We start from the raw sequence: 16,650 nt of genomic DNA on the forward strand, positions 1-16,650 counted from the left end.
TTTCAGTAAGTTTAGAACACCATTTTGAGACAGTAAAGCTTATTTTTCTGTTACTTTCAGTAAGTTTAGAACACCATTTTGAGACAGTAAAGCTTATTTTCTGTTACTTTCAGTAAGTTTAGAACACCATTTTGAGACAGTAAAGCTTATTTTCTGTTACTTTCAGTAAGTTTAGAACACCATTTTGAGACAGTAAAGCTTATTTTTCTGTTACTTTCAGTAAGTTTAGAACACCATTTTGAAACAGTAAAGCTTATTTTCTGTTACTTTCAGTAAGTTTAGAACACCATTTTGAGACAGTAAAGCTTATTTTTCTGTTACTTTCAGTAAGTTTAGAACACCATTTTGAGACAGTAAAGCTTATTTTTCTGTTACTTTCAGTAAGTTTAGAACACCATTTTGAGACAGTAAAGCTTATTTTTCTGTTACTTTCAGTAAGTTTAGAACACCATTTTGAGACAGTAAAGCTTATTTTTCTGTTACTTTCAGTAAGTTTAGAACACCATTTTGAGACAGTAAAGCTTATTTTTCTGTTACTTTCAGTAAGTTTAGAACACCATTTTGAGACAGTAAAGCTTATTTTTCTGTTACTTTCAGTAAGTTTAGAACACCATTTTGAGACAGTAAAGCTTATTTTTCTGTTACTTTCAGTAAGTTTAGAACACCATTTTGAGACAGTAAAACTTATTTTTCTGTTACTTTCAGTAAGTTTAGAACACCATTTTGAGACAGTAAAGCTTATTTTTCTGTTACTTTCAGTAAGTTTAGAACACCATTTTGAGACAGTAAAGCTTATTTTTCTGTTACTTTCAGTAAGTTTAGAACACCATTTTGAGACAGTAAAGCTTATTTTTCTGTTACTTTCAGTAAGTTTAGAACACCATTTTGAGACAGTAAAGCTTATTTTTCTGTTACTTTCAGTAAGTTTAGAACACCATTTTGAGACAGTAAAGCTTATTTTTCTGTTACTTTCAGTAAGTTTAGAACACCATTTTGAGACAGTAAAGCTTATTTTTCTGTTACTTTCAGTAAGTTTAGAACACCATTTTGAGACAGTAAAGCTTATTTTTCTGTTACTTTCAGTAAGTTTAGAACACCATTTTGAGACAGTAAAGCTTATTTTCTGTTACTTTCAGTAAGTTTAGAACACCATTTTGAAACAGTAAAGCTTATTTTTCTGTTACTTTCAGTAAGTTTAGAACACCATTTTGAGACAGTTAAAGCTTATTTTTCTGTTACTTTCAGTAAGTTTAGAACACCATTTTGAGACAGTAAAGCTTATTTTTCTGTTACTTTCAGTAAGTTTAGAACACCATTTTGAAACAGTAAAGCTTATTTTTCTGTTACTTTCAGTAAGTTTAGAACACCATTTTGAGACAGTAAAGCTTATTTTTCTGTTACTTTCAGTAAGTTTAGAACACCATTTTGAAACAGTAAAGCTTATTTTTCTGTTACTTTCAGTAAGTTTAGAACACCATTTTGAGACAGTAAAGCTTATTTTTCTGTTACTTTCAGTAAGTTTAGAACACCATTTTGAAACAGTAAAGCTTATTTTTCTGTTACTTTCAGTAAGTTTAGAACACCATTTTGAGACAGTAAAGCTTATTTTTCTGTTACTTTCAGTAAGTTTAGAACACCATTTTGAGACAGTAAAGCTTATTTTTCTGTTACTTTCAGTAAGTTTAGAACACCATTTTGAGACAGTAAAGCTTATTTTTCTGTTACTTTCAGTAAGTTTAGAACACCATTTTGAAACAGTAAAGCTTATTTTTCTGTTACTTTCAGTAAGTTTAGAACACCATTTTGAGACAGTAAAGCTTATTTTTCTGTTACTTTCAGTAAGTTTAGAACACCATTTTGAGACAGTAAAGCTTATTTTTCTGTTACTTTCAGTAAGTTTAGAACACCATTTTGAGACAGTAAAGCTTATTTTTCTGTTACTTTCAGTAAGTTTAGAACACCATTTTGAAACAGTAAAGTCATGTCCTTTGAAGGGCTAAGAGGATGTATAATTTTATTACAAAGTAAAGTAACTTTTATTTATTTCAAACGAGTGTAAAATATGCAACTACCTTAAAGTTAAATTTTAGGGTTCAATCCTTGTAGTAAGCGAAGCATGAATAGCTCATTCAATACTTTTTATCTTTAACAACAAACGTATAAATGACTTGATGAAGATCATAAAAACGCAATAAATTTCTGGAAATTTTTGAACGACGTGAATTATATCCTAGGATAATGAGAGTAAAATGTAAAAATATCGAAGAGAATCAATTAATGATATAATACAGTCTACGTTCAAAACTTTCGTCTATAGGATCCAAACACATTTAGAATAAAATTAACTGTAGTCGCTTGTCTTCAGTCGTAACTAGCGTACGTTATCTATTTTGATCAAAACATTACCTACTAATGTTGAAATATCGTTAATAGACGTTTAATCTAATTTTGACTCACTGAGTATCTTTATACGAATGCTAAGTTGATGATTGCTTCACATGGTAAAGGTGCGTACGGATATTTTTGATGGGACATTATATGCAACAATAATCAAGGCATATTATTTTCATAGGTTTGGATAGCTATCTTGGTAAGTGTCATTGTTACGGCCGTTATACTGAGTCTTCTAACAAAAATGAGCTTTGTTCCACAGTCAGAAAACTGGACAGTTAGCCAGACAATTTGGTATTTCTTCGGGGCTTTAACACAACAAGGTTTGATTTTTGCGCAATTTTGTTACCTTTTCCTCTTTAAAAAAACAACACCATTTTTAAAGTTTCATTCAAATCAAATTAGCATTAATGAAAATATTCATTAGTAAGGTACTAAATTTTAAAATGTATTGAACTTTTATAGTGTCATATATTTATTTTATGTAAATATTAAAACTTACTGCTGTTTTCGCAGTACCATACGCTCACCTTAAATATATTTTTTAATGTAATATATTTATTTTGATGTCGATTCTTGTCTCAGGTGGAGCAGAACATATTCCACAAAAAGGTACTGTTCGTATGGTCGTATCGGCGTTTTGGGCATTTGCCATTATTATTATGGCAGGTTTCAGCGGAACACTGACATCCTTTATCAACGTACCTGGATTTAACAAAGCTGTAGACAACATTCCAGATTTGGTTCAGAAAATCCAAGTTGGTGAATACAAAGCTGGAACAGTGGAAGGCTCTTCTATATTGAAGATTCTTTCGGTAAAATCATCCTTGGTTTGAGTTGTGTAACAATATATATTACGAGAGAATTAGAAGTTATAATGCTTTAGTGGTTCATCACCTGCTTTCCAATAGTAAGAAGATACTAGACAGAAAATATATTGCAGACATAGACCTAACTGGATTGATTAACAGACTTTTACAGTAAAATAGGACATCTTATTTGTTCATACTTTTGTAAAGGGTCGGATTCTTTTGAATTATTCGGTAAACAATGCTGTACATAACATTTCCGATATAGTACAAAAAATGTAGCCACGATAATGTGAAGTTGGAACATATGGTATTGGACTAATTCTGGTGCAATCTTCACGTTAATGATTTCAGTTAATCAGTAAATTAAAATCGTTTTCGTATAAGCTGCTTAATGTGTGACGAAATGATTTATAATATACGTTCACTAGCTTCAACAACAAAAATGTGTAATATAATTAATAACGATACTCACTTTACCCTGTACTCTCGGCTGCAGGAAATGTAGGCTTAGTACATAGAAAATACATCACAGTTTGAATGGCGGTAAATCGACACAAGAAGTACGTAAGTTTCTCTATCAACACTTTAATTCTCTATTACATACTTTAGAAGATTTTCTCACACAGCCCATGTAAAACGTAGATGTGAAAATTTCGATGCTTTACGCCCAAAACACGAAAAGAGAGAAATTTTTATGACAACTTTACTTACGATTTACGCCTATAGTTGAAAATGAAAATAATGATTTCGAAGTCTGCAAATGTTTAATAAATAACCTGTGTTATTTTCGGTCGCTTACACGTCACCCACGTAGCTTATTGATGCAAACATTGGAGAAACAGGGTTAAAACACGACTCAAGTTTAATATTAAGTTTATCAACTAAAAGGTCAGAGGTTAATAAACTTATCTTTCTTTAGTAGAACGTAGTGATGGATCAAATACAAATACGAAAACGAACACAGTAAAAAAGCAACAACTAAGCATTAAAATACGAATAGTAACGTATAGAAATGTATTCATGAGCTCTCCCCAGCGGCACAGTATAGAAATGTATTCATGAGCTCTCCCCAGCGGCACGGTATAGAAATGTATTCATGAGCTCTCCCCAGCGGCACAGTATAGAAATGTATTCATGAGCTCTCCCCAGCAGCACGGTATAGAAATGTATTCATGAGCTCTCCCCAGCGGCACAGTATAGAAATGTATTCATGAGCTCTCCCCAGCGGCACAGTATAGAAATGTATTCATGAGCTCTCCCCAGCGGCACAGTATAGTAATGTATTCATGAGCTCTCCCCAGCGGCACAGTATAGTAATGTATTCATGAGCTCTCCCCAGCGGCACAGTATAGAAATGTATTCATGAGCTCTCCCCAGCGGCACGGTATAGAAATGTATTCATGAGCTCTCCCCAGCGGCACGGTATAGAAATGTATTCATGAGCTCTCCCCAGCGGCACAGTATAGAGGTGTATTCATGAGCTCTCCCCAGCGGCACGGTATAGAAATGTATTCATGAGCTCTCCCCAGCGGCACAGTATAGTAATGTATTCATGAGCTCTCCCCAGCGGCACAGTGGTATGACTTAGGACTTACGACGTTACAAACCGGGTTTTGATACCCGTGGTGGATAGAGCACATTGTGTAACTTTGTGCTTAAATACAAAAAACAATGTGTTTCAGGTGATATTCAATAATGGTAAAACAGCAGAAGGTAAGATTTTAAAACGTTTATTTTGTGAAACAAACGTTTTAGAAACTGAAACAAAAATTTTGAATAAATAATATTTTAATAAGTTTATTTTTCAACAACAAAGATACCCGTCATATCAAACATGCTCGCACTTTTAGTCGTGGGAGCGTTATAATAGTATGGCCAATCCACCTATTTGTTGGTAAAAGAGTAGCCAAAGAGTTGGCGGTGGGAGGTGATGACTAGCTACCTTCCCTATATTCTTACACGGTTAAATTATGGACAGGTAGCACAGATAGCCCTCGTGTAGCTTTGCGCGAAATTAAAAAAAAACAGAAACAAACAATAATATTTTAGAATAATAATATGTTTGTAATGGAGACTAACAGATATTATAATTGTCCACCGTTCGTTTTTAACATCAGTCTTTCAAATGTATTATCAGTGAGAAAGGATCGATCAGATCTGGGAGTTTTGCCTCTGATGCTAATCAAACACTCAACGGGGGCAGAGAATGTTAAAACACTCAGGTAGAGTTTGGCTGGTTGAGACAGAGCAAGAAGGTTTATCATGAATCTTCCAATCATCTAGATGGTTGTTTTCTTCAGGAATGCAAGGACCATCGAGGAAGATGTTGCCCTCTTCTGTATCTTCTGAAGACGAGATGGCTGACATCTTGGAGACAGAAACTAAAGAACTTACTTCTGTTGTAAGATGAATCTCTTTTGCTACCATTGTTGTAGGATTATTTGTTAAGGAAACTTTCTTAACCTCTTACTGTTGGACAATTCGATTTTATCCATAGAGCATAAGTCTAGTGAAACGCAGTGAAGTTTAAATCCAATGTTACAACTCAGCAGAAGACACTTCATTGCTCGTACTGAGTCACCCAGGCATGATCAGATTTCTTCGGTTCAGAGACAAGATTGAAAGTGTATCTGGACTGTGTGATGTTATTCAGAGTCATCAGCCTAACACGACTTACATAACTGGAGATAACAGTGTTCTGACTTTGGAGGAAATATATTGCCTCTTCAAGAGGTATCACAGTTGTCATCAAATCCGTAAGTTCGGTCCGATCATGAAAAGTAAGGTTTGATGTACCAGTATATAGCTTATCCCATTTCTTCTGGGAATTATTCAATAAAGACTTAATTATCTTAACACATTGTGGACAGGTCACGACTTTACTCGTGTTTCATCTAAAATGTTAAAACGTTTAGTTTGAAAGGAGTTGGACACGTTTTATGCTGTTACGAACGACTGTTATTTTTCTGATTTTTCCTTACAATACCCATTCTCGCAGAAAATGTAATGTGTTCAGTGAAGATGAGATAATTACTGAACTATATGGTGACAATTTATCATATATTCCAAAGAAAGCTGAATATTCTGATGTGTATGTGCTTGTGGATCATTCTAACAGTAATTAGCTATAGTGATGTTGTTAGACCTACAAAGATACTTAAAGTTAAATTGTGTTCTCAACTGGTTCTGAATCAGAAAGTGATGATGGTTCTACAAATGTTTCTATTAGTGTTTTTCTGTTATGATAATGATAATTGGTCAGAAATAGATATTTCATCAAACATGGAAATACTTAGAGGAAACCCAGGAGTTACTGTAACTCCATCTGAACCTGAAACTATTGCTGCTGTTTACAAGTCCAATGTTTGGTGAAGACTCGTTTGAAACGTTTTGCCAGGAAAAACAAACTACAAAGAAACATTAAATGTCATATAAAGGACTTCAATGGTCTGAAGTTACATCTTTAAACATTAAGAAATTCCTAGGCCTACTAGGAATTCTACTAATGAGACAGACAATGAAAATATAACTGGAAATATTATTGATGAATAGACTCTCTTTGTATTAGTCCAGTATTTTCGCATACGATAATTTTGTTTGTTTGTTTTGAATTTCGCGCAAAGCTACATGAGGGCTATCTGCACTAATTGTCCCTAATTTAGCAGTGTAAAACCAGAGAGAAGGCAGCTAGTCATCACTGCCAACTCTTGCGCTACTATTTTATCAACGAGTAGTGGGATTGACCGTCACTTTAAAACACCCCCACGGCTGTAAGGGCGAACCCCTTACTCTCAGATTATAAGTCGAGTGCCTTAACCACCTGGCTATGCCAGGCACAGCATACGATGAGCCAAAACAGATTTGAATATTTTGGCATTTCAATGATAATCAGAAAATGGATGAATCTTCAGGCAGACTATTCAAAATTGAACCAGTATTGGATTACTTCCTCAGTAAATTCAGAACACCATATAAGTCAAAGTAACAGTTCTCATTGAATAAGGGCATGATTCAATGGAAAGGACATTAAGATTTCGAACATGCAATTCTGTAAAAATTGTAAAATATGGCCTGTTAGTGAGAATGGTGTGTGAGAGTGACACAGGTTATATTTGAAACATGTAGATTTATAGTCTTGAGCGTAAAAAAAATATATATATATATATATATATAAAACTATTCTTTCAGTTCTTTCTCCAATCTTGAATTGTGGCACCAAGTATATCAGAACAATTATTACACCATTCTCAGGAGAAAAGTAATACTTTATCTGATAAATTATGGTCTTTTGTTTTCATATGTAACCTACAAAGTCCTAAATCAATAAAAAATAATAAAATATAAGCATTTCCTCCTTTCTGTGACAAGAGAATGGATTACTGACAAAGAGAAAGAAGTCTCGCTGGGACTAGAGTGGAACGGTTCGTCATCTGAAGGTACATGGAGAGTCCCACAAAACGATCTCTCATCTGAAGGTACATGGAGAGTCCAACAAAAGGATCTCTCATCTGAAAGTACATGGAGAGTCCAACAAAAGGATCTCTCATCTGAAGGTACATGGAGAGTCCCACAAAAGGATCTCCCTGAAAGACTGTCTCGTGACATGAAGCACCGTAGTTCTGTGCTCATTTCAACTACAGAATAAAAAGAAACTTCCTACCACAGCCTGCCAGAGTTTGTATTGCCCATATGGAAAAAAAAAAGTAAAATGCGATATATGTGCAAATTCTGTGTGTTTCTATTCCATATAGAAAAACGTTTTGCAACATACCACACTTTAAAAATTTACTAGATGTCTTCATGTACATATTCAGTAATAATAATAAATAACATAGTTATAAACAAAACAACGCGTCAGCCTCCTTACAAAATCAATGTTTTAAAAATGGCACACAAAGACGCTCTGCACAAAACATGAATAAGCTCGTGACTAGTCTGAAAAGTGTTAATATCCGAGTTCCATCGTGTTGGAGTTACCGACTGAACTCTGTCCTCTCCCTAAAGTAGTTCAGTTGTTTGTGTTGATTGTCTAATGTAGGTTATAATGGCTGATGCTTTGGAAATTACTTCCAGCAGTGTTCCAGTTTTTTTTCGTGTCACCCTTGACAACAAGCTATATGTGGAAAGAGAAAGGATCACGCTTAAGAATAAATTCGGATAAGTTTTCCACTGATTTGGATTCATCCAAGAGTTCATCTTGTAAGTCACTATCTAGAGATGAATATCACCATCTCTCACACTAGATAGTGTTTGTGGTTCAAAGCCCGGCAGGCAGAAAGCCTTATTCATGCTAGCTATATTATCAGAGGTCACACACAACATCTTGTTGTTGATGTTAAAGCGGTTTATTATTTCATCATATTATGCTGCTGTCTTATCAGATGTGTAACGCTCCTTAAAACGCCGACATGCCAGCACGACCAGTCAAGTATAAAATTAATAGTGACTCCAGGAAAGCTGCGCATTTATCTGCTACTATGGACATCTTCAACGACATCCATGTTGGGTACAAGTTACGGTAGAGAGATGAGTTTGTTGAATTTATTCAAACTCCTGCCAACACCTTTTAAAAACATGGTAGATAGTCACTTGCCATCAAACCCACAGATGGTTCCTAAAATATATACTGTGGTTTGGCATTCATCATCTTAAGGAATAGTAACACTCTGCACGAGGCTGGTGGACCCTTCAAATTATCCGCATGCAACATAATAGTGGAGCTGGAAGCCATAAAGCGTATTCTCTTCTGGACTGCTGAAAGCAAAAACCACAACTATAATGTACTGCTAATATCATATGTGTGGCTAACTCACAGGCAGTAGTACTCCGTGATATTCAGAGTATGTGGTCCCAGATTAAGAGCAGAAAGCAGCTCCTTGATAAAAGTATATATAACCTAAATGTACGTGCCAGACCGTGCAGAAATAAAACTAAATGAGGGATTTAACAAAATTACTTTATCAGATACATTACAACTCTAATGGTAGGATGTCGATCTTGTTTTCACTACTAAGGTGAAACCGAAAATCATGGAAGGTCTTTATCAACGTTTAGAGGGAATAAGGCTGCTGAAAATCTAAGTTTTATTGGAAATTAAAACACGTGGTAGTATCACTGTTGCTTGAAAACACTTGCTAATTTTACTGTTGGTTAACAAACACATGTTAGTGTAATTGTAGGTTAAAATACGTGATCGTCTTATTGTTGATTAAAACACGTAATAATCTCATTGTTAACCAGCAATATTGCACGTGTTTGTAAACCGACAATAAGAGTATTATGTGTTTGTTGACAACAAGTGGTAATTTTATTGTCGGTTTACAAACACGTGCAATATTAATTAACCCGGAGACATATCAAAGAACCCAAAATAAGGGTTGTTTTTAAATCAAGATAGTAAATAATAACTTCATAGACGACAAAGATACATAAATTAAAGAATGGGCTACAAAATTACCAAGTTATATATTTTTGTTTATTTCGAGAAGATGGCGTTCTGAGCTGTTGTTCCATGTTGTATGATCTGAGGAAGAGTGCTAGCTCGACTCGAAATAAAGCTTGGCGAATTTGTTACCTGTTTTTCAAATTTCATTTAAAGGTGAATTTTCAGCAAATTTAATAATTACCTTAGAAACTGTACTTTGGTTAGGTATAATTCCTGTGTGGTTGCCATATTTTTAAACACTTTAGTTTTTGAGTAAAAATGAAACAAAATATGCGAGTCCTCGAACTCAAGTTCCTCTCGGTCGCTCGGCTGTTTCCGTGACGTTTTGCAACTATGACGTAATAGTTGCCAAATACGCTTCGTTGCGCGCCGACCATTTTGTTCCTTACAGTGCTGGTGTTTTATGTAAATCTATCAATGCCTTTTTCGGATTACATACTTTGTGAGACTATTTTTTGTCTTGATATTGCTACTTTATGTTTATTTTGTGATAACATGGTTTACTGCATTGCTTATGGTTGTAAAAACGGTTCGGCATGGGGCAAAAGCTTCTTTTCGTTTCCGTGCAAGGAGAAGGAACCGACAAGGTGGCGACAGTGGGTGCGGGTGGTCAATAGGAAGAACTGGACACCTTCACACCATGCAAAACTTTGTCAAGATCACTTTAAACGCTCATATTTTGTGTCGGATTTCACTGTTTTGGATTCCGTGGGTTTCAAGCCAGGCAGGTTGAGACTGAAAAAGCCATCGGCAGTAGACAGGATCGTTCTCACCATCTTGTTACGAGTCATAAATACCCGGTACAATGATTGTGGAAGATGCTTAAAATTGCACATGAAATAATACAGACCATCTATGTTGTCGTGATTTAGGCTTACCATTCTTCCACTGGAGGTATGACCGACTCGCAACTGGCCTGGGCGCTATCAGTATCACTCACAGTTCCGCTACTCTCGCTCGTGGAACTGTCCTCATCACTAGAACTTGTCATATCTGTGTCAAAAGTAACTGTTCTAGGTTCGTTCAGAGTAGGTTTGAATTGATATGGTGCTACTCAACACTGTTAAGAACACAAAGTCAAAACAGACTCCGCTTCTGTTTCTCCGTATGCACTGGTCATGTTATTTACATTCAACGCGCTGGCGTTGGCGGTTTGTTAGGCAACTGTTACGTCACAGTACTTTTCCTAGCGGCATACATAAAAACTAAAACGTTTGGATTTCCGCTCGGAAAGGGTTCTTTCTGCACCAAGTTTATGTTTCATTTATTAGCACATATTTTTTATAAAAAATTTGAATCTGCAAAATTAATCAGTATGAGTAGTTCTTTTGACTGCAAAGTTTTCTTTTTTCTGTAAAATTCACCTTTAAACCAAAGCGCCCTGAATAAGATATAACAATAATTTGGTAATATATTACGTCAAGTCTCGAACGTAAGAATGTGGAAAGAACATTAACTAAATGTTTTCATCTGACAGTGGTACGTCTTGGTTAAGTTTTTTTTAATTATACATACTGTTACGTATTACAATTTCAAATATCCTAAGACTGGTTTAAATGATAATCTAAATTTAGAAGTGAACTAAATATGATTATGTAACATTGTCCTTTATACAAGTTTTGTTTTCTTAAAGAGTACCCTCAGCTAGTACCGTGGACAGTGGAGCTTTTAACAAATACATCTTAAAGAGTACCCTCAGCTAGTACCAGCTTTTAACAAATACATCTTAAAGAGTACCCTCAGCTAGTACCAGCTTTTAACAAATACATCTTAAAGAGTACCCTCAGCTAGTACCAGATTTTAACAAATACATCTTAAAGAGTACCCTCAGCTAGTACCAGATTTTAACAAATACATCTTAAAGAGTACCCTCAGCTAGTACCAGCTTTTAACAAATACATCTTAAAGAGTACCCTCAGCTAGTACCAGCTTTTAACAAATACATCTTAAAGAGTACCCTCAGCTAGTACTAGCTTTAAACAAATACATCTTAAAGAGTACCCTCAGCTAGTACCAGATTTTAACAAATACATCTTAAAGAGTACCCTCAGCTAGTACCAGATTTTAACAAATACATCTTAAAGAGTACCCTCAGCTAGTACCAGATTTTAACAAATACATCTTAAAGAGTACCCTCAGCTAGTACCAGCTTTTAACAAATACATCTTAAAGAGTACCCTCAGCTAGTACCAGCTTTTAACAAATACATCTTAAAGAGTACCCTCAGCTAGTACTAGCTTTAAACAAATACATCTTAAAGAGTACCCTCAGCTAGTACCAGCTTTTAACAAATACATCTTAAAGAGTACCCTTAGCTAGTACCGTGGACAGTGGAGCTTTTAACAAATACATCTTAAAGAGTACCCTCAGCTAGTACCGTGGACAGTGGAGCTTTTAACAAATACATCTTAAAGAGTACCCTCAGCTAGTACCGTGGACAGTGGAGCTTTTAACAAATACATCACGAGAACTAACAACCTCAATACCAGCAAATTCTCTTTAGCAATAGTTTAATCTCTCTAAATATAATAAACGTATTTGCAGTTTTGTAGTTAATCTATCCTGTCCTAATAGAATCACTTTCCTAACAGGTTTCAGAAAAGGAATACTTGTGGTGTGTGTTATTATAACATATTTTATCGTATCCTATTTTATTGTTGAGTAACAAAGAAAAATCGAGTTATTACATCACATTTTACTAGTAGTAAAAAGATTAACTCGAGTTTTTATATGATATTTTACTGATGGGTAATAAAGCTAACTCGGGTTATTATATCATGTTTTACTGATGGGTAACAGTGCTACTTCAGTCTATTATATAATATTTTATTAATGGGTAACAAGGCTGATTGTAGTTATATCATGTTTCACTGATGGGTAACAGTGCTACTTCAGTCTATTATATAATATTTTATTAATGGGTAACAAGGCTGATTGTAGTTATTATATCATGTTTTACTGATGGGTAACAGTGCTACTTCAGTCTATTATATAATATTTTATTAATGGGTAACAAGGCTGATTGTAGTTATATCATGTTTTACTGATGGGTAACAGTGCTACTTCAGTCTATTATATAATATTTTATTAATGGGTAACAAGGCTGATTGTAGTTATTATATCATGTTTTACTGGTAGGTAACGAGGTTATATTTTACTGATGATAATATTGTTAACTTGGTTTCTCTGTTCTATTTTACTGGTGGGTAACATATATATCTCGAATACTTTATATCGTATTTTACTGATGGGTAACAAGGTTAACAAAACTACTTTCAAGGAGATAATTTTAAATAGTTTGCTCCAACCCTTATTGTTCTCTATTACAGGATGTTCATAGTTTTATAATGCTTCCTCTAACCATTTTTATTCTCTACCGAAGGATGTTGATAGCTTTCTATTGTTTGCTCTAACCTTCATTGTTCTCTATTATAGGATGCTACCCAAGGTTACCTCTTTAATATTGGACAGGCCATGAAAGCAGACCCCAAAAATTCCGTCGTTCGTTCTATTCAACAAGGAGTTAATGAAACGATTTATCGTAATTACGCACTTGTTTTCACTAAAGCCCCGATGGAAGCTGAAGTGGCAGCTCTCGGTATAAGTCGCTTCCGCTTCTCCACCGACCAGTTCTTTTCTGCTTACTATGCCATAGCAATACCAACTGGATCTCCGATGAAAGAACTGCTAGATGTGTTGTAAGTTGTATTTCAACTGTTAAATGTTTATTCAGAAAATCCAAATCTCAGAAGGATTGTTATCAGTTAATCAATTATGTGAGATCAAATAATAACAATCAAAGTGTCACGGAACTACCAAGGACTTTGTTCAGTATAATTTTATCATTAGTATTCGAAAGAAATAGCCATAAAAAACACAAACTCTTGTACAAGAATACGTGAGCCACACGTTCACCCACGCAAGTTGTATAAGAATGATCTTCAGTTACACGTTACTATACGATCTTATACCTTTTAAGAAAGTGAGATACCTCATAAACTTCATTTCTTCGTTTTCATGTTCGTTTATCCAGGGATTAATTTCATTCTGTTCTGAGTTGGGCTAACGATTGTAAGTGTCAACCTTTTAAAACGTCTAATGTCCATTTGAAAGATATTTCTTGCTAGAAACTTGTGTGTGGGTGTGTATCCGGTTTTTCATTAGTAACTTCATCTTAAATTGTTCATTTGTTGTCCACGTTAGTTGTAGAAACGTTTGACTGAAAATTTATTTTAATATATTAAAATACTTTTTTCAAGCGTTAAGTAACACACACACTCACACAGTGTATTTATTTATAGAGAATCGGCCCGGCTTAGCCATGTGGTTAAGGCGCTCGACTCGTAATCTGAGGGGTGCGGGTTCGAATCCCCGTCGCACCAAACATGCTGGTCTTTTTAGCCGTGGGGGCGTTATATTAGTATGTGAAAAATATTTATTCGTTGAAAAATAGTTGCCCAAGAATGGGGTGGTGATGACTAGCTGCCTTCCCTCTAGTCTTACACTGCTAAATTAGGGACAGCTAGAGCAGATAGCCCTCGTGTAGCTGTGTGCGAAATTCAAAAACAGACAAACAATCTGGAGAAATATTACAATAATAATGTAACAATCTTAAGCAATCTGTTTTTAAATGATAGCATCTCAGCTTATTAAAATAAATGCAAAAAACTGTTTCTACATCTGATAATCCATCAAGCCATATCACAGTAGTTAACGTACTCAACAAATATATGTAATCCATCAAGCCGTATCACAGTAGTTAACGAACTCAACAAATATATGTAATTCATCAAGCCATATCACAGTAGTTAACGTACTCAACAAATATATGTAATTCATCAAGCCGTATCACAGTAGTTAACGTACTCAACAAATATATGTAATTCATCAAGCCGTATCACAGTAGTTAACGTACTCAACAAATATATGTAATTCATCAAGCCGTATCACAGTAGTTAACGTACTCAACAAATATATGTAATTCATCAAGCCGTATCACAGTAGTTAACGTACTCAACAAATATATGTAATCCATCAAGCCGTATCACAGTAGTTAACGAACTCAACAAATATATGTAATTCATCAAGCCATATCACAGTAGTTAACGTACTCAACAAATATATGTAATTCATCAAGCCGTATCACAGTAGTTAACGTACTCAACAAATATATGTAATTCATCAAGCCGTATCACAGTAGTTAACGTACTCAACAAATATATGTAATTCATCAAGCCGTATCACAGTAGTTAACGTACTCAACAAATATATGTAATTCATCAAGCCGTATCACAGTAGTTAACGTACTCAACAAATATATGTAATTCATCAAGCCGTATCACAGTAGTTAACGTACTCAACAAATATATGTAATTCATCAAGCCGTATCACAGTAGTTAACGTACTCAACAAATATATGTAATCCATCAAGCCGTATCATAGTAGTTAACGTACTCAACAAATATATGTAATCCATCAAGCCGTATCACAATAGTTGACGTACTCAACAAATATGTGCATAATACCAAAGGACGCCGACTTGTAAGGCTTTTCTTGAGATCAGGAATGTATTCTTTGTTTGTTTTGAATTTTGTGCAAAGCTACACGTATCAAAACCCAAATTTAGTGTTAAAGTCCTCTGACCATTAATTCACAACCAGTGTTTCTCGTTATTCAGTGACGAGAAAATATCACAAGTTGAAATTATCCAGAAAGTTGTCGCAACGTTTATCCTTTACTAAGTTGTTAATAAAATGTTTAAGTTCGACCTTAGAATTGAAACAATATTGGTAGCCGCAGCCTAACGGATCATAATATGCATTTCGTTTTTTGGTTGTTTTTTTTCGGATACAAATTTTTAGCTTCTAGACCCATCTCCTGAGAGATTTGAGATCTAATTACAGCCGCGGGTATTGAGAATTTCATCTTATTAAGTGTAGGATTTAGGAGCAGATATGACGCGGGAAAAACGTTTAAATGTATTAATATTCATAAAAAAAATTCCGCAGTGATCTGAACTATCTTCTAGTAAACAAAGATGTTACAATATTCAATGAATTAATATGGTTTTCGAAAGTTGTATTTGGAATTACGTATAAGGTATGTTCATTGTGAATACCTAAATTATTTATTTTTATTATAAACAGTGTCTTTAAATGCATGGAAGCTGGATTGGTAGAGTTCTGGAAAAAACAGATTTTGGATAAAAATACTATCAAGTCGTTTTTTTCCAACAAGGAAGCAACGCTACCAGCTGACACAAAAGTTCCTGCTTCGGTCTCTGTGACGGACATGCAAGGAGCCTTCATCATTTTAGGAGCTGGTTACATATTAGGGATTTTCTGCTTTTTTCTTGAAGTCATAATTGATTCGATATTAAATAAGAAACATGTTGCCAAAACTAAAGAGACCAATAATTTTCAGTGGTAATTTATTAAACTTTACAGAATACTGACGTTTATTATTATCAAAAAGTAAGCTTGAAATATTACACTCATAGAAATACGACAGTTTTCTGTAAACTTGCCTAATCTTACGTTTAATGTCACTGCTCAGCTAAAAGAATGCATCTGTGCAAATAAGGTGATAAATGAAATACGGCAAACAACAGCTATGCTTCACTTCACCACTTAACAACAATTATAAAAATCTGTTGAATATCACTTCACTGCTTAACAACAATTATAAAAATCTGTTGAATAGCACTTCACAACTTAACAACAATTATAAAAATCTGTTGAATATCACTTCACTGCTTAACAACAATTATAAAAATCTGTTGAATATCACTTCACTGCTTAACAACAATTATAAAAATCTGTTGAATATCACTTCACTGCTTAACAACAATTATAAAAATCTGTTGAATAGCACTTCACAACTTAACAACAATTATAAAAATCTGTTGAATATCACTTCACTGCTTAACAACAATTATAAAAATCTGTTGAATATCACTTCACTGCTTAACAACAATTATAAAATCTGTTGAATATCACTTCA

The 16,650-nt window shown here is 34.5% G+C and overlaps 1 protein-coding gene across 2 annotated transcripts in view; it reads left to right on the forward strand.

Annotated features, from left to right (window-relative positions):
* Positions 1-16,382, forward strand: part of LOC143228167 (putative glutamate receptor) — a 68,745-nt gene extending 52,363 nt beyond the window's left edge. The window contains exons 4-7 of one of the 2 annotated variants that reach the window (XM_076459476.1): positions 2,573-2,714; positions 2,977-3,206; positions 13,084-13,346; positions 15,795-16,382. In XM_076459476.1, the coding sequence (XP_076315591.1) occupies positions 2,573-2,714; positions 2,977-3,206; positions 13,084-13,346; positions 15,795-16,077 (918 nt within the window). In that variant the 3' untranslated portion in view covers positions 16,078-16,382. The remainder of the gene's footprint in view (positions 1-2,572; positions 2,715-2,976; positions 3,207-13,083; positions 13,347-15,794) is intronic. The other variant, XM_076459477.1, reaches the window with a different exon arrangement.
* Positions 16,383-16,650: the final 268 nt, after the last annotated feature.

This window comes from Tachypleus tridentatus, chromosome 10, assembly GCF_004210375.1.
Source record: "Tachypleus tridentatus isolate NWPU-2018 chromosome 10, ASM421037v1, whole genome shotgun sequence".
Classification (NCBI taxonomy): domain Eukaryota; kingdom Metazoa; phylum Arthropoda; class Merostomata; order Xiphosura; family Limulidae; genus Tachypleus; species Tachypleus tridentatus.